Genomic DNA, 20,404 nt, shown 5'->3' on the forward strand with positions numbered 1-20,404 from the left:
AGTACCGTTTGGCTCATAAAATATGTTGTATATACTCACGTGCTATTTAAAATCTGGAACTTTTCCCCTTTCCTGAAGCTCAGGTCATCCTCTGACCTTGCCTCATAATCATAAAGTGCTACAAAGAGTGTGACTCCTGCAAAAGATGAGGAAAATAACACAAGCTTACTGACAAAGTCAAAAACAATCCATCAGTTTATAGAAATATTACAATGTCTCAACAATGTGCAACACAGAATGCTTGAATGTAGGGATTCCTGGGATATTTTTACAATGACTGTAGGGGGAAAATGCATCTTTAGCAACTTATTATACTTCTGTTAAATGTTTCCAGATTAATAAAAGTATATAAGATGGGGGGAAAGTAAGCCAAGAGTTGATTTTTGTTTCATCAGACTTGATTAGATCGTGAAAAATGTGCTTGATACCAGAGTCGAGCTAAAAGAAAGCGGTGAAAATGAGTGATCAGAGTGATGTCAGCCAACAAAATAAGGTAGTATGGGATAGTTTACCCAAATTTTTAATATATTCACTTTCAGGTCATCAAAAACGTAGTTGTCTGTATTAGTCAGTAGAACACTATTAAGGGTTTTTGGCTTAAATGGTTCTGGGTGATTCATAAAATGAAAGTCAATGGCTACCAGCTCATTGAGCGTAAAAAAACACATACAGGCAAAACAAAATTAATTCTTGTGGCTTTGATGATAAACTAAGTGATAGTTCACCAAAAAATTAAAGATTTGTCATCGTGTTCTCAGCCTTCAATTCTTTAAACCCTATTTGATGTTCTTTCTTCGGTTAAATACAAAAGAAACTATTTTGATGAAAGCTATAAACCTGTAACCATTGACTTCCATTGTATTTGTTTTTCCTATTCCTATTTCCTATTTGTTTTCCTATTGTTTTTCCAACCACGGCGAATGAAGCTCTGCACAAGACTTTTGGCCAGCGGAGAAATTAAAATGGTCGTGCCCAACTGAGTCTGGTTCTCTCAAGGTTTTTTTTCTTCACTCCCATCAGGTGAAGTTTTTTTCCCCTCTCCGCTGTCGCCACTGCCTCGCATGGTTCAGGATTGGTAGAGCTACGCATCTACGAATTTGCTCTTCAGTGTTTGAACTCTCAGTAATGATTAAATCACACTGAACTGAGCTAAACTGAACTGAACTGAACTTAAACACTAAAACCTGAACCACACTGTTCCAGTTACTATGACCATTTATGTGAAGCTGCTTTGACACAATCTACATTGTAAAAGCGCTATACAAATAAAGCTGAATTGAATTGAATTATTATTACAGGTTTTCAAGTTTCCTCAAAACATATTCTATAGATTTTAACAAAAGTTAGAAACCCATAAAGGTGACTAAAACAGTACATTTTAATTTTTGGGTGAACTGTCCACATTTAAGGTCTTGTAAAGTGAAATTAATGGTTTGTGCAAGAAACAGAACATAATTTACAACATTTTACCTTTGCAAACATCCTGAGCAAGTTGACAACATTTATTTTACTTTGACTGTATTTTTTGACCCCTAATATAACTGAAAGAAAATGTGTTTTTATCTAAAGAGGCCATTAGCCATTGAATTACACATTATGAATCACTAAGGAGCAGAGTTTTAATGTTCTGAAGAAAAAAAAGTCACCTACATTTCGAATCCCTTAAGGGTGAGTAAAATTAACCGCATATTTTCATTTTTGGGTGAACTATCCCTTTAACAAGAAGTATTTTTTCTTCAATGGAATGATGTGGGCCAATAAAACAGCCACAATACAGTAAGGAATGATTACAGAGGGAAGTAAACTCCAGGACAGTTTGATGACATTTCACATTCGAGTACCAGAACAGCCAAGTCTCTAATTAGTTTTACCTGTTCCTCCCCGGGATCGTAGCGTTCCCGAGTGCGACGATGAGTTCACTCCACCAAACACGGTCACTCCCTGACTGACAGGCGCATGGAAGTTGTTGTAGTTGGGAATGGCGGTGACTCCAAAGCTGGGGTAGTGCTGAGGAGTCGGATCAGACCCATATCGATATCCCGCATGCTGCGAGACGCTAGTTTCTCTTTCGTCTGTGAGTTTGGTTGCCTCTTTGTCCTTACATTGCACACAGCCCATTATCTATATTCTGTGCAGCGAGGAAAGAACATAAATGGAAAAGCAAAATTTTATTCTTTCAATTGAAGAGAGATATTTAAAAGGAGGCCAGATTTACATACAAAATCAAATGTCTGGAAGTAAACAGTGATTACTTACATAAAAAAAGAAATAAATCAATAATAAAGTCGACAAGTGATGCTGTGAGACATCTTTGTTTTTTGTTTTTAGCAAAAAGTTTATAATTACAATCAAAACAAATCATTGTGTCATATGTTAAAAAGAAAAAAGAAACTCATAAAAATTTTAAAACACACAAGTGTGAGTAAATAGTGAGTAAAACGTAATTTTTGGGTGAACTGTCCCCCTTTAGGGTCTTGTAAAGTGAAATAAATGGTCTGTGCAAGAAACTGAACATTATTTACAATATTATCTATATTCTTTGCAGCGAGAAATTCAAATTAAGAGAGATTTTTAAAAGGAGGTCAGATACAAAATCAACTGTATGGAAGTAATCAGAGTGATTACTTAAAAAAAAAAAAAAGACATAAATCAATAATAAACTCGACAAGTGATTCAGTGAGACATCTTTGTTTTTAACAAAAAGTCTATAGTGAAAACAAATGATTATGTCATATGTTAAAAAGAAAGAAGAAACTCATAAAAGTTTGAAAACACACAAAAGTGAGTAAATAGTGAGTAAAAAAATTTTGTTTTTGGGTGAACTGTCCCCCTTTAGGGTCTTGTAAAGTGAAATAAATGGTCTGTGCAAGAAACTGAACATTATTTACAATATATTCTTTGCAGCAAGGAAAGGACAGAAATGAACATTAAATTCCTTCAAATTAAGAGAGATTTTTAAAAGGAGGACAGATACAAAATCAACTGTCTGGAAGTAACCAGAGGGATTTCTTTAAAAAAAAAAAGACATAAATCAATAATAAAGTCGACAAGTGATTGAGAGAGACATCTTTGTATTTTAGAAATATGTCTGTAATTACAATCAAAACAAATGAATGTGTCAGTCAGCGCATATGTGATTTATTTGATCTTATTTGCAGCATGATTTGTAGAAATGAGTCAATTAATGTGGCGCCGCATTTCTATTTTCTATTATGCCACCAAACTTTCCATTCTGATTAACAAGCGGCAAGTTTGACAGAAGATTTGAAATGTAACACATGCAGAAAATAAATGAAAGCATATATATTCAATAAACATACCAAGGCAAGCACTGGGCTACCACAGTGGAGTATTCGCATTCCATTCAATTAAAGATGGGGTGAAAACATCTATGATTTGCTCCTTTGCCTGAGTGGGCAAAACAAAATCCAGCAACGTTATTTGCAAACTTACAGTGTTACAAATACTGCTCGTCTATAGATGCATTTTACATTTTATCATTTAACATGCTTTAATTCATCTGCAGAAAGCCAATAATTCTGGGGAATAAGTCATTCATTGTGGGCACTGTGTCTCAACCACAGCTTCTTAACCACCAAACTACTTTCTTATCTGTATCTCTGAAAACATTATATATAAAAATAACCAACAAAGCATGAATAGGATTTCCTCAGTATGGGAAACAAAGAGAAAAGTCATAAAAGCCTCACCATCTTCACAAATCTTGCATTAAATAATTGTTGAATGTAATTATTAGTAGTAATATGAATGAAATAACTACAGTTGTTCTTCTGTGCTTAAAACCAGGGTTTTGTGCAGGTTTTACCAAGTTAAATTGAAGACTTTTAAAGACATTTTAATATCATTATGAATGAAATTTTAGACTTTTACAGGGCTAAAGGAGTTCTTTTTGAATATGCTATAGTTAGAAAAGATTTGAAGAGTTCAGATGCAAAAACCTCTACTGTCTGAAATTTTCAACAAAAATTTAATTTGTTCAGCCTCCTTTGTTTATGTTAAGATATTTAACTTTAAAGACCAGGAAAAGGACTTATTATTTGCCATAAAAGTGATATTACTGAACATACACACAGGAGCCTGATAAAATGCTAATTTTAGAGGAACATTCCAGACAGCATGTAGAATTCTGCATCTAAACTCTTCATTTTCACTTGTCCTATAAAAACACATTAAAATGTAATACGTTTAATGATACAATAATTATCATTTTCTTTGAATATTTTAAATCAATTTTCAAATAAACCCATTCACAAACCCTATAATCTTTACCAATAATAGAACAAAACATAGCTGTCAATTACTTCAGTCAACATTAAAATCAATTTAATAACCAGTATCCTCTGCAGTAAATAAATGGAGAACTTTAAAGCAAATGTTATTGTAAGGAAAGTAATTAAATGCTCTTTTTAAGTAAAAAGTTAAACGTTTGATTGAGATGGGATGTTGGTGATTGTATGGGTGTTAAGGGCCAGATTGGGTAGCTATACATGAATGAAGGAAAATTAAGACCTGTTAAAAAAAAAGATTTTAGACCTACAACACAACCTTTCAGTGGATTTAAGACTTTCTATGGCCTAAAACTTCAAGACATTTCAAGACTTTTTAAGACCTTGCTGATACCCTGAAAATATCATTCGCAGCTGGAAAATTATAATTATTTAAGTATATTTATTAGTTTTTAATAATGTTATTTTTTTTGTTACTTTTAATTCTTTTTTATCTGTTTATTAAACTTTTACAGATATAACAAGGTAATTTTACAGAGAAATTTCAACAAATATTATTCCCACCCCTACTCGTTAAACAAGTTGAAATTACATTTATCTAAGTGTAAAAAGAAGAAAAACATACTAATCAATAAAAATCAATAAAAAAATAAATAAACAAATTACAAAATAAAATATTCATTAAATAAAAACACAAAAAATAAATCAATAAGTTAAGAAAAATTTAAACCTGTACAAAATACAAATATACATTGATAACCCAATATTATTTATACATTATTATATACATTATATATATATATATACAAAATATAAAATATATACATTAATCCTCCTCAGGTATTAAAACAAAGTACTTAATTGCATTTGCTTTGCAATTAAAAGGCCCTAAGATTTAGATTGACAAGAGACTGACATGCTAATGTCAAGCAATGTTAAGCAAGCAAAAATGTTAAGCAAAATGCTGTAAAAGTGTCATGATTTCATTTCATTTGAAATCCTTTCTCATTATAAATAAATGTACATATTAAAATAAATCCATTAAATAAAAATAAATAATTATTTTTTACTCATATTTTGTGTAGGGCTGCACGTTATTGGAAAAATCTGACATTGCAATATTTAGTTTTACCACAATATTTATTGCAATATGAATATAATTTCCCCAGATGATTTGAATAGCTCTATTTGGATAGATTTCATTCATTTAAATCAACTGGGATGATCAAGTCTTTTTTCTATGTTGTGGATCTGCATAAATTATAATAAATTACAAGCAAAAATCAATAAATAAACAGTTCTTTATGGTTTTCAGGGGAGTCTAACAGTATTGAAGTACAGAAATTGAACAATATATAGATAGATAGATAGATAGATAGATAGATAGATAGATAGATAGATAGATAGATAGATAGATAGATAGATAGATAGATAGATAGATAGATAGATAGATAGAGAGTAGTATCTTTATTTTTGAATCTATAATAAATAATAATAAACTGTGATATGACTATTGCAGAAACACACATTGCGATATCGATGCTCAAACGGTATATTGTTCTGCCCTAATTTTGTGAGATTGATTCCTTTTCTTTTCAGCTTAGTCCCTTTATTAATCTGGGGTCGCAACAGCAGAATGACCCGCCAACTTATCCAGCATATGTTTTACGGAGCAGATGCCCATCAGCTGAAACCCATCAATGGGAAAATTTTGTAAGATAGGATACATTCTAATTAAATCAAAATCTTTCCACCAATAAATGATCATGTTTATGAATATGTTTACCAAGATTTCTAGCAGACCTTTTAATTTCAGGAATTAATAACTGTAGCATGATAAACTCAAAAATTATTAGAATGCACATCTCTGAGATTCAAGTCTTTTTAAACCATTTTCATGACTTTTGTCGTTTTATTACTTCCCAGACTAAAATGTCCATGTTTTGCATGACCACAATAACCCTGTATTTATCATTCTGGATGCATTGAAGAAGGCAATATAAGAGAAAAGAGCTTTTGTCCCTAAGGTCTACTGCATATCCATTCTAACAGATATAAAGCAGCTACAAATCGCATAAAAATAAATTAAAACAAACAATAAAATCTGTTTAGTCACACAACAGCTTGCGTGTCGAGGTCGTAAACCCTGATAAAGGGTATTGTGTGATATCATTCTATCATAAAATGACTACTGTCCAGTGACAGAGGCCTTATTCTTCCATTCAGTTGTGTACATAAGGCTTTTTCTGCTGCGCATCAATCCTGCTGCCAGAGACGAGCGCTTAGGAGCAAAAGCATCACACCGTCCTTACACAAAATACATTCGCTCTCGATGTTGAACACACACGAATATAACGCGGTTGATAAAGAGAAAGCATCACGGTTAGTCCGTCCGCGCTAGCATCATTAATGCCTCCATCATTTCCATTACCCACGATATCCATTGGACACAAATCGGCTGCACCAAGTGTATCAAAAAACGCCAGACCATCAAAAAAATACTTACCAAGAGAGGGGTCGCCTGAAGTGTGTTTGTGTTTCACCGCAAAGAGAGAATCGAAAATAGGTCATTTGCAGACGGCTTCTTCTATTAATAAAATCTCGGTGAATTATGAAAATAACAACATTGGCCCTGACGGTTCAGGCTGCTCCTGTCGCCGAGTGTAACAGATGATGGCGTTGCTGAGGCGGATTCTCTGGGGACCGAGGGTGTGATTGACAGCGCGTTCAGCCAATCAGGTGGCGCAGACGACGCCTGCGTGCGTGCGCAAATTTTTGCCTCCTCGATGGTCCTTTCTTGCTCCTACTATGCAGCGTGGGCTCAGCTGTGGTGGTGGCTACTATTGGAAAACAACTGTCTGGTCATGCTCTACAAATCTGTCTGTAACCGTCGACAAACTGTAATAACACTGATAACTTGGTGCGTACGTTGAGTTCTGAAGCGTATTGTGATCGACGAGTGTTGTGAGTGAGGCACACCTGCTTTTTTAGACACTCCGGAGAATTTCGGTTAATTAGAAACGGTTTGGGTGGGAAAGTCTTCAGTGTGTAACTTAGCCTGCCAAAAAACGAGTCCTGTTATCAAAACAGTAAATGCAGCCGTATGCAAATCTCTTTAACTGAAACGTTGCACTGCGTTTTTGAAAAAAAGGGCAAGTCATGACATTTAAATTTATATTTACATACAGCACATAAACAATCTTTTCCCTCTCACAGACACACACACACACACACACAGTTGTGGGAACAAAAATGAGATAATTCTTTGTTTCTCTGAATTTATTACGTAAAATGTCAGTATTTTATATTGTACACTTCGTGACAAAGGTATTGTTGATCCCAGTTGTAAGAGCAACAAATAATAACTTGACTTCTAGTTGATCATTTGGAAAAGTGGCTGAAGGTAGATTTTTCAGATGAATGATCTGTTGAACTGCATCCCAATCATCACAAATACTGCAGAAGACCTATTGGAACCTGCATGGACCCAAGATTCTCACAGAAATCAGTCAAGCTCTGTGGAGGGAAAATCATGGTTTGAAGTTACATTCAGTATGCAAGAGATCTGCTGAATGGATGGCAACATCAACAGCCTGAAATATCAAGACATTTGTCCTGCCCATTACATTACAAACTACAGAAGAAGGCAAATTCTTCAGCAGGATAACGCTGCTCCTCATACTTCAGTCTCCACATCAAAGTTCCTGAAAGCAAAGAAGGTCAAGGAGCTCCAGAATTGGCCAGCCCAGTCACCCCAAATGAACATTATTGAGCATGTCTGGGGTAAAATGAAGAAGGAGGCATTGAAGATGAATCCAACGAATCTTGATGAACTCTGGGAGTCCTGCAAGAACGCTTTCTTTGCCATTCCAGATGAAAGTTATTTGAGTCATTGCAGAGATGTATGGATGCAGTCCTCTAAGCTGATGGGAGTCTTACACTATATTAATTCTGTAATTAATACTGATTAATACTGTACATTTTTTCTGTTAAGTGACAACACTTTTGTCTATGCATAGTCAGACCTTATTGTCCTAATTAAATAAATAAAAATCAAGGCATGATCATATTTTATTTTGGTAAATAATCTAAAGGCCTTTGGCTTTTATACAAGCCACTTCCGATACCAAATGATCAACTAGAAGGCGTCAATGCTATTGTACATATAAAAATATTGTAATTTACAGTGTTATTGTTTTTACAGAATAGCATCTGATCGGAATAACATATTTTAATCTGTTGTGATTCAAAATCAGATTTATTCCACCAAAAATAAGTTGTTGTTTTAATTCTTCTGAGGTTAAAACATCAGTATTGTACTGTCAAAAAATAATATAAACATCTAAACTTGCACTTTTGTTATTTACTGTGACAAAATGCTCTAAATAGCAACATAATTTACATTTGAAAGAAAATGTCATCAGTAGTTACATAGCAGAATAAAACAAAAACTGCATTTTACTCTACAACTGAGAACTCTCTGTCTCTCCTGTGTATATGTATATTAGTATTGTTCTGAACAGGTTACTTTGATTTGACATTTCTATTTCATCTGTTGTCTTAGTCAAAAGATGAGAACAGCTCTTTTAAAAATTGCGTTCCATTATGATTACGTACCCAGATAAATATTATGACAGCATGTGTTCATTCAACTGCATCTTATTCTTTCCTCTGGCGATAATGTTGGAAATATTCAAATTACTTAAAAGGGATTGTTCACCCAATTTAAATTCTGCGAACATTTTGCTCAGCTTCATGTTGTCTGAAACCTGGGTGACATTCTTTCTTCTGTGCAACACAAAAGGAGATGTTTGACAGAATGACAGCCTAACACTCAGACTAAACGCTTCACAGACAACAGGAAGTCATAAAGGTTTAGAAAAAAATCTTGGGAATAAATTATTTTTTAATTATTAAAATTGACTTTTGACAACTGACTTGCTAACCAGCACTATAGGCCGGGTTTTACAGGATTAAGCATCCTGAAACAAAAGTAAAAGCAAAACATACTGCCAAACTATCTAGAGTACTTGTATATTTCCCAAGTGATGTTTAATAGAACAAGGACATTTTCACAAAAACAAATGTCATTTATTTTAGTTTAGCTGCAGTAAAAAAAACCAATTCTGAAATATTTTTAAGGTTTTAATGTATTTTATTATTATTATTAACCCCCTTAAGATTTTTTTAGATTTACTACAGAACACACAACTATTGTTCAGTGACTTGCTTAACCTAGTTAAGCCTTATTGCACTTTCAACTGAATACAAGTATCTTGCAAAATATGAATATATTGGATGAATATGAAATATGATAAACTGTCATCATGGCAAAGACAAAAGTCAGTTATAAGAAATAAGTTATAAAACTGTTTAAAAGATTAAACTGAGATTTAAAAAAAAAAAAAAGCTTACAGGAGGGCTAATCATTTCTACTTTGTGTCTGCTGATTTTTGACCACAATAGCCAATCGTACTGTAGATATTGAAGTAGGTATTGAATCACTCAATGAGGAGTTATGCAGGCTCATTATAATGTTTTATTGCACACACTGTAAAAATCTGTTATTTTGCGTTTTTTAACAGTATTTCAGAAAAATGTGATATAAAATGGTAAAATTCTATACAATAACAGTTTTTTTTTTTTACAGTGCAGTATAGAAAGGCAACATGGTGGCACAGTGTGTAGTGCAGTCGCCTCGCAGCAAGAAGGTTGCTGGTTCGAGCCCTGGCTGGGTCAGTTGGCATTTCTGTGTGGAGTTTGCACGCTCTCCTTGTATTTGCGTGGGTTTCCTGTGGGTGCTCCGGTTTCCCCCACAAATCCAAAGACATGTGCCAAAGTGCATGTGCGCATGCACCACAAGTTCAAAGACATGGGTAGGACTGTGTGGTTTGGGGAAAATATTTAATTAGGATTTTTTGACAGATGTGTTGATTTGCGATTTGATTTATTTATTTATTTTAAGCTTTGAGTTGATTTTAATTTAATTCAGGCTTTAGCTCAATAATCTGAGAGCCGTGGTCTGTGACTTTGAAGCTAAAATATTCCCATATTACAAATGCTGGTTTTCTTTGATATTAATTTGTTCAGTAACGCTTCTTAAGCAGCAGATGCAGTTCAGGTGTGCAATTCTGATTGGGCAGAACGAAAGTGTGCTCATTCAATTGTCCAGTTATAAATCCCAATCAGATCAGGTCACATGATTTCGGCATGATTTCCTTGACGTATGGTGTTGTGAGGAGTCGCAAACAACAAATGGACATCATGACACACGATTTAATCATTTCTTTTTGTGTAATGTGGCATAGATTACAATAACCGATACCATGTCTGCGATGCTTCACAACACCATGGCAGCAAGTCTAGCATGTTTCATTTTCTAAAGCATAGCAGACTGGTTTTGAAGATGTTATTCGTTATTTTTGTTTACATTCATTCATTCATTTTCTTTTCGGCTTAGTCCCTTTATTAATTCGGGGTTGCCACAGCAGAATGAACCGCCAACTTATCCAGCATGGATATATTGCAGTCTCTTTCAAATGGCGATTCGATTTTGATAAATCGCACAGCCCTAGCTATAGGTGAATTAAATAAGCTAACTTGGCCGTAGTGTATGTGTGGGGGTGTTTGTCAGATTGTGTATGGGTGTTTCCCAGTACTGGGTTGTGGCTGGAAGAGCATCCGCTGTATAAAAAAAATGGAATAGTTGGTGGTTATCCATGTAGCATATGTTTTACAAACACACTCATTGACAAACACACTCATACACTACAGCCAATTTAGTTTATTCAATTCATTTATAGTGTATAGGAAAACTGGAGCACCCGTACGAAGCCCACGCGAACACGAAGAGAACATGCAAACTCCACACAGAAATGACATCTGGCCCAGCCAAGACTTGAACCAATGACCCTCTTGCGTGTGAGGTGACAGTCAAATCCACTGAGCCACCATGCTGCTAGTAAACATTTTTATATGTCTGGGGAAAATCACAGTATTTTACTCTGGCAACAGTGTTCTAAACATGGCAATAAATGCATATGACATGCAGTGCTACGGATGTATTCAAAACAAGTAATCAGCAAAAACAGATCATGGTTTGGGCTGACTTTCAAGCATTTTCAATATTATCAGTTTTAATCTTGAAAATGAAACTCTGCCAGAGGACTCCCGGCCTACATCAACATCTGTTACTGGAGCGTTGGCCAGCAGTACTGAGATTCTGAAATATTTTAATACAGTTTATACTTGTAAATATTTTGTTGAGTCACTTTATATTATGTAGAGAGTTTTTTTTATCTTTGAAAATGCTTTTGGGCGAAGCACGAAAAGGTCGCTGGTTCGAGTCCCAGCTGGGTCAATTGGCATTTCTGTGTGGAGTTTGCATGTTCTCCCTGCATTCGCGTGGGTTTCCTCCGGGTGCTCCGGTTTCCCCCACAGTCCAAAGACATGTGGTACAGGTAAATTGGGCAGGCTAAATTGTCCGTAGTGTATGTTTATGAATGAGTGTGTATGGAAGCTTCCCAGTATTGGGTTGCAGCTGGAAGGGTATTTGCTGTCTAAAACATATGCTGGAATAGTTGGTATATTCCACTGTGGCGAGCCCTGGTGAATAAAGGGACCAAGCTGAAGGAAAATGAATGAATGAAAATGCTTTTGTGATGCTTCAATGATACTGATGTTTTATATGAATTGCATAATTATTAATTATTCTTACAGTGGCAGTAAATTAGCTAATTCCCTTCGATTGTTTTTATTCTCCTGTATGTCATATTGTTCAGATTAGAATATTCATAGCATAGAATTGTCATTGTAAATTATATTAAGTAATTTGTGTACCATGCTTCTGAATTTAGGCACCATTCATTCATTCATTTTCCTTCGGCTTAGTCCCTTTATTCATCAGGGGTCGCCACAGCGGAATGAACCGCCAACTTATCCAGCATATGTTATACACAGCGGATGCCCATCCAGCTGCAACCCAGCACTGGGAAACATCCATACATAGTTATTCACACAAAGATTTATACACTACGCCCAGTTTAGTTTATTCAATCCACCCATAGCGCATGTCTTTGGACTGTGGGGGAAACCGAAGCACCCAGAGGAAACACAGGACAACTTGAGTATAACGTGAAAACTCCACACAGAAATGCCAACTGACCCAGCCGGGACTCAAACCAACAACCTTCTTGCTGTGAGGTGACTGTGTTCACCACTAAGCCACCGTGTCGCCATTATTTGGGCACCAATCTAAATAAAAAATAATACATCAAATTGAAAAATATACAAGTGATCCAATAAAAACATGACCTAGAATAACCAATCTAGCCACTGGCTACAATATATAGGCTTTGAGGTTATTTGTATTTAATAACAGGCTACAATTATACAATTGCTGTTGCCTCACAGCAAGAAGGTTGCTGGTTTGAGCCTCGGCTGGGTCAGTTGGCATTTCTGTGTGGAGTTTGCATGTTCTTCCCGCATTCGTGTAGGTTTCCTCCAGGTGCTCCGGTTTCCCCCATAAGTCCAAAGATATGCGGTACAGGTGAATTGGGTAGGATAAATTGTCCATAGTGTATGTGTGTGTATGGTTGTTTCCCAGTGATGGGTTGCAGCTGAAAAGGCATCCGCTGCATAAAACATATGCTGGATAGGTTGGCGGTTCATTTCGCTGTGGCTACCCTAGATTAATAAAGGAACTAAGCCGAAAAGAAAATGAATGGATGAATTACAGTCAAGTTGTAACAGACAGGTTATCTAACCAACATTGGTAGATGACTATTTAAAATCATATATAAAACAGATCATCTATGTTTTTAAGGACAAATGCCCAGTTTAATCTTAGTTTGTGGTCTGAAATCTTCTTACTCCTTCTCTATTATTCAGGAAGATCATTTCCTCGTTCCAATGTAAACAAATATTTATTTGACCATTGCACATTTACAATATTATTATTGTTTATGAGCAGTCTGCTGTGATGTTGAGCAGTTGCCATGGCGACGTGAGTTAGTATGGTGATGTGAAAGCGCACTTTAGACTATTTCAGTGCATTGAAAACAGCTCCGTCTGGGCTGACAATAAACTATGACTGAATCTAGGTCACCAGGATTCCTCAGAATGAATTCATCATGCATGCAATGTGTGACTGGATGTTTATGTTGGAAAATTGTAATCCAACGCTTGTTGGAGCATCAGGAATGAAATGCTTACAAATGTGTGTGTTGGCTCAGGTGGTGTCTACATAGATCATGTGGCTTCACAAATACTTCTCAGCCATTTAGATCTACGGTGTTTTTGCATTTGCGAAGTAAAAAATGAATCAAAAAGAGAGTTTTTCATAAATTTATTGAGTTAAAACATGAAGCCCCCCCAAGAAAATTATGTTTCGAAATAAAAATAAAGGCAAAGCAATTTGTGACTGTATTTACTGGTTCTGAATCACCAGTTGCTGGTTGCGCGCCCTTCCTCCCCTTCCAGTGCGTGATTGTAGTCCCTCCCCCCTGCTTCACGCAGGCTTCTGATTGGCTCACGCCGCCTTTATGTGACGTCAGGGGTATTTGGGCGTTGTATCTCGCATCTCATTATCAAAAGAGAACAATTTCATTATCTCCATCTCGTATCCCAAAATAATATATTTTATTTAAGAGAGTGCTGTAATTATTACTTCTCCGGGATCAGTAGATCACAGCTTCGCCTCTCGCTTTCTCTTTTCCGCGGTTTTATTTGAAAACAGACGCTCTTGAGAGCGCGCACGCGACGCGTCTGTGAGGGAGAAGCTCGCGCTCTTTGTTCATTCATTTGATCTGCGATTCTTTGTTGCGTGTGAAAGCATGGGAGCACAAATCTCCAAAAACGGAGCAAAAGACGAGACTGCTGCCGAAAAACCCGCGGAGGCTGCAAATAAATCAAACGGGCAGGTAATAACTTTAATTATCATCTTTCTACAGGCGTGTGATGTTATGAGGGGGTGTGCGGTTACCAAAAACCAAGTCGGTTCAAATGAACAATGAGCCGATCAACAAAGGGACTCTCCGGTTTCCACGAAATATAGCAATTTTAGTAAATATCGATGCTGTTGTAGATTAAAAATGAATGGTGCGCGTGAACGGCTTCGAGTTGGGGGAAAATCTGTTTTTCACATTTCCACGTTTATTGTAACAGACCACCCAAAAGCAAGCCGAGCTCTTAACGTCAAGTTAATTTTAAAATCGTAAATGAAAAAATTGTGATTAAACCGAAATTCGGCGATAACACGAGGATTTCCTTTGGAAAATGTTTAATATTCGCAGCTTTATCAAGCTTTTCCGTCGTGGATGGCCATTACTGTAAAATCACCACGCCTTTATCGCATCTAGTTGATAAAATGGATGTACAAATAAGCCACGAGACCCAATCCGTAGATTTAACATGAGAAATGGCTGTAGTGAGAGAAGTGGCCTTGTAAGACTGCTTGTGTGCTCAACACGATGGTCTCCTCGGTTTGATCCTCCAGCGCTGGAGGATCCACTCGTCCATCTTGCAACGCTTTCACTTAGATGGCAACAGCATCAGCCAGACAAAGTGCATGAGACTTTACCCACGTGGCGATCCTATAGCTTACTTTTAATACAGCTTTTCACCTTTTATTGAGTGCACAATGTATGCAAAAAAGTTTAAAATGATACACAATGCAAAAACTATACATTTCATGTTTCCTCAGGAAAATGGCCATGCTAAAACCAACGGGAATGCCTCTCCGAATGCTGAAGCGGCAGCAGAAGATGTCCAAGCCAATGGAAAGCATGCTGCCGATGGGGAGGTAAAAGCCGAGGAGGGAAAGGCAGAGGAAGCAGACGCAGAGAAGGCCGCTCCGGAGGGTGAAGGAGAGAGTTCTGCTGTTGCAAATGGTGAAGACTCCACCAAGACAGAAGAAAGCGCAGCTACTAGCAGCGAGCCTGCCAAAACCAAAAAGCGATTCTCCTTTAAGAAGCCATTCAAGCTGAGCGGTTTCTCCTTTAAGAAGAGCGCCAAAAAAGAAGCTGAAGGTGGAGAAGCGGCGGCGGCCACCGCTGAGAATGGAGAGCAGAAGAAAGATGCTGAACCCGAGGAGGCCAAGCCCGAAGCTTCCAGCGAAGAGGCCAAGGCGGAGACTCCAGCTGAGGAACCCAAAGCTGAGGAACCAAAAGCTGAAAGCAGTGAGGAGAAACCAGCCAGCGAGGTAGCTGAGGAAAAGCCAGCTGAGGAGAAGCAAGAGGCGGCTCCTCAGGAACCAGCAGCCGCAGAAAGCTCAGAGGCTCCAGCCGCTGCCACAGAGTAAGATGGAGGAGGTGAAAGGCCCGTTTTTAGATGAAGTCCGAGGAGCACAAACATGGAAAATTTGTACAAAAACCAATGACATTTCAAACCTTCTGTTATATCCCATACTTTCACCCATTCCTGTTCCATCCACTACATTGTATATGGCATTTTGAAGGAAGGAAGTTGGATGGAATGATTGGAAGTGAAAGGCACATTGTTTTTTTTTTTTTTTCCTCCCCCCATGTTTTCTCATAATTTTCTGTAGCAGTTGTGTGGGTGTGTGCGCGCATGAGTGAGATTTAATAGAAATATTGCTTGTTTAAATTTTGTTTTGTTTTTTCTTTTGTAGGTGAACTTTGTTAGTGTTGTAAGGACGTTAAGTTGAAATGTTAGTTGAAGGTACTGGTGCCATACAATTGGGTAAATCAAGCGTGTGGAAAAAGGAGCTATCAGAAACGACATCGCTGAACAGTTTGTAGATGTTATCGGTCCGTTCTCATTTGATTTTTACTGTCATGAATCACTAAAACAGGTGCTCAAATCCTCAGCAGCTGCATTGTGCAATACCGCAGCATTATGTATTGGTATTGGCTTTTGTCATTGCTGGATTTTAAGATGTTGAAAATGGCTTTTTCATGTTATTTTTTTCCCTCAGTGGTATCAATTTGAAGTTTTTTTTGTTTGTTCTCTCTTTCTTGAAATATTCCTGTTTCAATGAGAATGATGTTCTGAAGTGTTTAAGATCAAACCGTTGCCCTGTCATGTGTAATGCAGTCAAAGTGTTTTTTATTCCAGCAGAGTTCCACAAATGTTTGAAAAGTTGCCAGTGCAATCGTCAAGTAGATATTTTTTTTCTTCCTTTTTTCCTGTAAATACTTCAGCACCATCTCTACTTGATTTTTAAATGGAATGTAACTGCGTGCAAATCGTTCACAATGCTTCTTTTACCCCTTCATTTTAGGGGCACTCAAAATAAAAATAAAGGATTTAGACAGACATGATTTGAGTGGTTTTGTTTGAGTATTGATTGTACAACATAACCTTTTTAATAGTTGTCATCGTTTAGTGGGGGGAAAAAACTTAAGTGGGATTTATTTTTAATTTTACAAGAGTAATGTGAAATGTCTAGCTTGATTATTATTATTTTTTTTATGTTATTTTGGCTGATTTACTTTTCAATCAATTTCTGTTGGGACAACATGGAGTTCAGATCAGTGGTTCCCAAAGTGGGGGTGCTGGGACTAATACGGGGTGGCTTGGTAATTTTCCTAAAATCAAATAAATGTGATTAAACTAATAGAATTACCCCTTTTTTAACCATAACCCAAGTTAAAAATAGAAGTTTTTAATAGTAATAAACAACAACCTGCAAATGAAAATCCATCAGCTTTAATTTTTTTTTCATAGGAATGATGTGTTTACGTTAGATTAAAAACACAGCAATAGCGTCAGCTGCAGCAGATTAATTTTATAGGACCAGGTTAAACTTTGACACCTTTATGGCAATCAAATACATTGGAAATGATCTCTGATTGGTGCTCTCCAAAATTAAACTAAGAAAAGACTTGTGCTGAAAACATTGTGTCCACCAGTCTTAGCTGAGTTTAATATTAAATTAATAAATGACTATGAAAATGAAATGGTTGTTAGACTTGCACTTTTTTGTGTTGTCGATATGCTTGTGTTTATACTGGCCTATTGATGTGTGTGCAACTATGTATATTTATAACCACCTCCAAGGAATTTGGGGGTCGCAAGTCACTGGCATTGTTATTTAGGGCTCGTGGGCTGAAAAGTTTGGGAACCACTGGTGTACTTAACTTCTTTCTTTCTTTTTTTTTTTTTTTTTACAAATTAATTTGATTGAACAATAAACAATTAAGTTGTCCCCTCAAAAACTCAAGAATTTTGTGTTTTTTCCGCTTATTGTATAGAAGTTGTTTGAACAATTTATTTTTATATTTGAAGTAAACTATTTATTTATTCAGGGACAATGTACAACATGACACGTGCCAGAGTTAGCTAAAGCCAATTTACATCTGTTGTCCCTGGGGCGGAAGTTGTAACAAGTTTAAAAATATTTTTAAAAAGCACAATATATACTTAAAATTGGGCCTGGTTTATATGGCAAAACTGCAACCTTGATGGATTATTTTCCACACTGAACAAAGATGTTTATTTCAATATCAGGTGTTAATGCTTCTAGATTTAAAAGAATACCCCAACAATGACTTAAGCCACAAAAATGAGAGGGTCTATTAAATAGCATAACCTATTTTTGGTGGTCGATAATGTTTTAGTGCATATCCAACATCAACACACTTCTAGATTCCCATTGTTGCACATTTCTGCTGTGGTATTGGCTCTTACATCAGTATGGAGAAAAAAGTCCAGAGATTATTGTTATCGACATACATTTTATTGCGATTGGATATCTTATTGCTAATTAGCCCAGCCCTACATACAATACATCAATAAAATAAAATCAAACATGCAACTACTGATCTGATTTTCTTTAAGCCAAACAGCTGAGCTAAAAGTGGTACTTTCTTTAATATTACTGGTGTTTTATTCCCTCCTTCTGCTGCTCTGACTGAAAAAAACTGATTGTCCAAAAACAGCTGTCTTGAGTTTGTCACCTCTAACCCAGGTCCATAACCAGCCTGGTGAAAAGGGTGTTTTTTTTTTCTCAACAAGAGAACCTTTTTGCAGTTATTCTTATTTTATATTTATTTATGAGGTTCAAACACTGCATTTTAGTGACATTCATTTCGACTTAGTCCCTTTATTAATCTGGGCGGATGACCTTCTAGCTGCAACCAATCTCTGGGAAACATCCATACACACTCATTCACACTCATACACTACGGACTATTTAGCCTACCCCAATTCACCTGTACCGCATGTATTTGGACTGTGGAGGAAAGCAGAGCACCCGGAGGAAACCCACCTGAATGCAGGGAGAACATGCAAACTCCACACAGAGACTCCAACTGACCCAGCTGAGGCTCAAACCAGCGACCTTCTAGCTGTGAGGCGACAGCACTACTGTGCCACTGCATCGCCATTTTAGTGGCATTTTAAGCATCATTTTAGCTTGTTGGATGGTGATCATAACCACAATTTTTGATGTACCAAAAACATTTTTTACAGATTTAGAATAAAAAATTATGAATGAAATATTTAATTTTTAAATACAAATTTATAATATCATATATCATTGGAAAAAATAGCAGTCTGTTAAAGTTTAAAAAGAAAAAAAAAAACTGTAGACTATTTTCATTTATTTGGCTAATTACAAACTGGCCAGCACATTCAACTTTCCTCAGTCAGAATTTGGGATGCTGAATTTGGCATGACGTGACTTCAGAACAGGAAGTCATGGTGTGCTAAATTCGGTGTCCCAAATTCTGTACCGAGAGCCAACACAGGATTCTGCTTGGTCTTAATGCCTTTTTGATGGGTTATTTTTACAATTTATTATGGCACAGCAGTCAACAATGAGCATGTATGGACCTGTCAGTGAGGGGTGGGTCTTTTGAACCACCCAAACTCCCCCTGGCTACGGGCCTGTAACCAATGACCTAGTCTGTCTTATATTGTTCTTGCAGCCAGTCACGCATTGTTTGAGAGGTGGTGGCGCAAAATTATGAAATATTTTTTTACATTAAACACACATCGGCATAAATTAAAAATTGTCAAATGTTAGTAATTTATGTTGTTTAATACAGTTACGGTAATTATAGCTCCCTGACTTTTTAGCTACAATTTTTACAGTTTGTTTATAAATAATATTCAATGGTTTTAATGTTCAGTATAAAAAATGCTGGGTTCCACACAGTTCTTTCATTCCATCATCGTTTTTACAAATTTAAGTGGACCGTCCCCTAAAAACCTTAAGAGTTGTGTTGATTCAACTCATTTTAAATAAGTAGTTTGAACAAGTAGCAAAAGGCCCTTTTTCAGTGTTGTAATGTTCGTGTGGGACCAACTTGTAGCGTAAAAACATAGCTGAGGAAAGATCATTGTATTCATAAAAAGTTTAGCAGCATATAGAGCCATGTGCCAAATTGTCCTAATGAAAACAATTACATTTGATAGAAGATTAAGGATTTACTCAGATTTCTGTGTTTACCCTCACCACTGGTAATTGCTGTATTTCTAAAGGCCAAGAAAAGTCGAATGCTTTCTAAGTAAAAAAATAAACGTTAACAGACACTTTTCGGATGTTTTTAGCCTACCACAGATGCAAAGGGTAATTTAGAACCATCCATTTTCTATGCTCCAAGATGAACTGCACCACTAATCTAGCAACCACATGATGGGTGTGCTTTCACCCAATATTCCTGTTCCTAGTTTAGATGATGGATGTTCATCTTATATTGCAATGTTAAACTTGTAGCTCCCACTTCGGCTCTCCCAGATGGTAACGAATTCACCCTCCAGGTGCTCTTGTCTTCATTTACTTCATTTTTTTTTATCTAACCACATCCCTCAAACCCTCCAAATGCAGGGCCTGCCTGTGGCTTGTGGCTCCCAGTTTCTGATTGCCTCCACCCAGCGGCTTCTGTTTGACTCGTCTCTCCACCTAACCCACATCTATTTGGTGAAGTTAACACAGTCATCAAAGCATGCTCCTTTAATTCCCTCTTCCATTTTTAAGTGCACTATTTTTAAATCTACTGAAATAGTTGTTGAGTTTTCAGTTTTTTTTTATTGCAACCACCAAAACACAGAAGAGGTTTATTAAATACTTGTACTATTGTAAATTGCTGTACATTGTAGACCACTTAGTAGTTATTGTTTTTAAATAATCACAATAAACAATTCATTAAAATATTCAGCACATGTAAACAACACACAGACAAGAATTCTTT

The 20,404-nt window shown here is 36.4% G+C and overlaps 2 protein-coding genes across 3 annotated transcripts in view; one reads left to right on the forward strand and one right to left on the reverse strand.

Annotated features, from left to right (window-relative positions):
• fyna (FYN proto-oncogene, Src family tyrosine kinase a) overlaps nucleotides 1–6,921 on the reverse strand; it is a 30,611-nt gene extending 23,690 nt beyond the window's left edge. Inside the window, exons 1-4 of one of the 2 annotated variants that reach the window (XR_012392649.1) lie at nucleotides 6,754–6,915; nucleotides 3,321–3,408; nucleotides 1,872–2,128; nucleotides 40–136 (exon numbers count right to left, since the gene is read on the reverse strand). Coding sequence is in view for 1 of the 2 variants with exons in the window: in NM_001328163.1 (NP_001315092.1) it covers nucleotides 40–136; nucleotides 1,872–2,118 (344 nt within the window). In the remaining variant the exon portion in view is untranslated. Of the gene's footprint in view, nucleotides 1–39; nucleotides 137–1,871; nucleotides 2,129–3,320; nucleotides 3,409–6,753 lie in introns of both variants that reach the window. The other variant, NM_001328163.1, reaches the window with a different exon arrangement.
• Nucleotides 6,922–13,836: 6,915 nt separating this feature from the next.
• marcksb (myristoylated alanine-rich protein kinase C substrate b) lies at nucleotides 13,837–17,430 on the forward strand. The gene is made up of 2 exons (NM_001015060.2): nucleotides 13,837–14,167; nucleotides 14,950–17,430. Exons 1-2 carry the CDS (start codon nucleotides 14,081–14,083, stop codon nucleotides 15,544–15,546), a joined length of 684 nt encoding a protein of 227 aa, NP_001015060.2. The 5' UTR covers nucleotides 13,837–14,080; the 3' UTR covers nucleotides 15,547–17,430.
• The last annotated feature ends 2,974 nt before the right edge of the window (nucleotides 17,431–20,404 follow it).

This window comes from Danio rerio, chromosome 17 (genome assembly GCF_049306965.1).
Source record: "Danio rerio strain Tuebingen ecotype United States chromosome 17, GRCz12tu, whole genome shotgun sequence".
Lineage (NCBI taxonomy): Eukaryota > Metazoa > Chordata > Actinopteri > Cypriniformes > Danionidae > Danio > Danio rerio.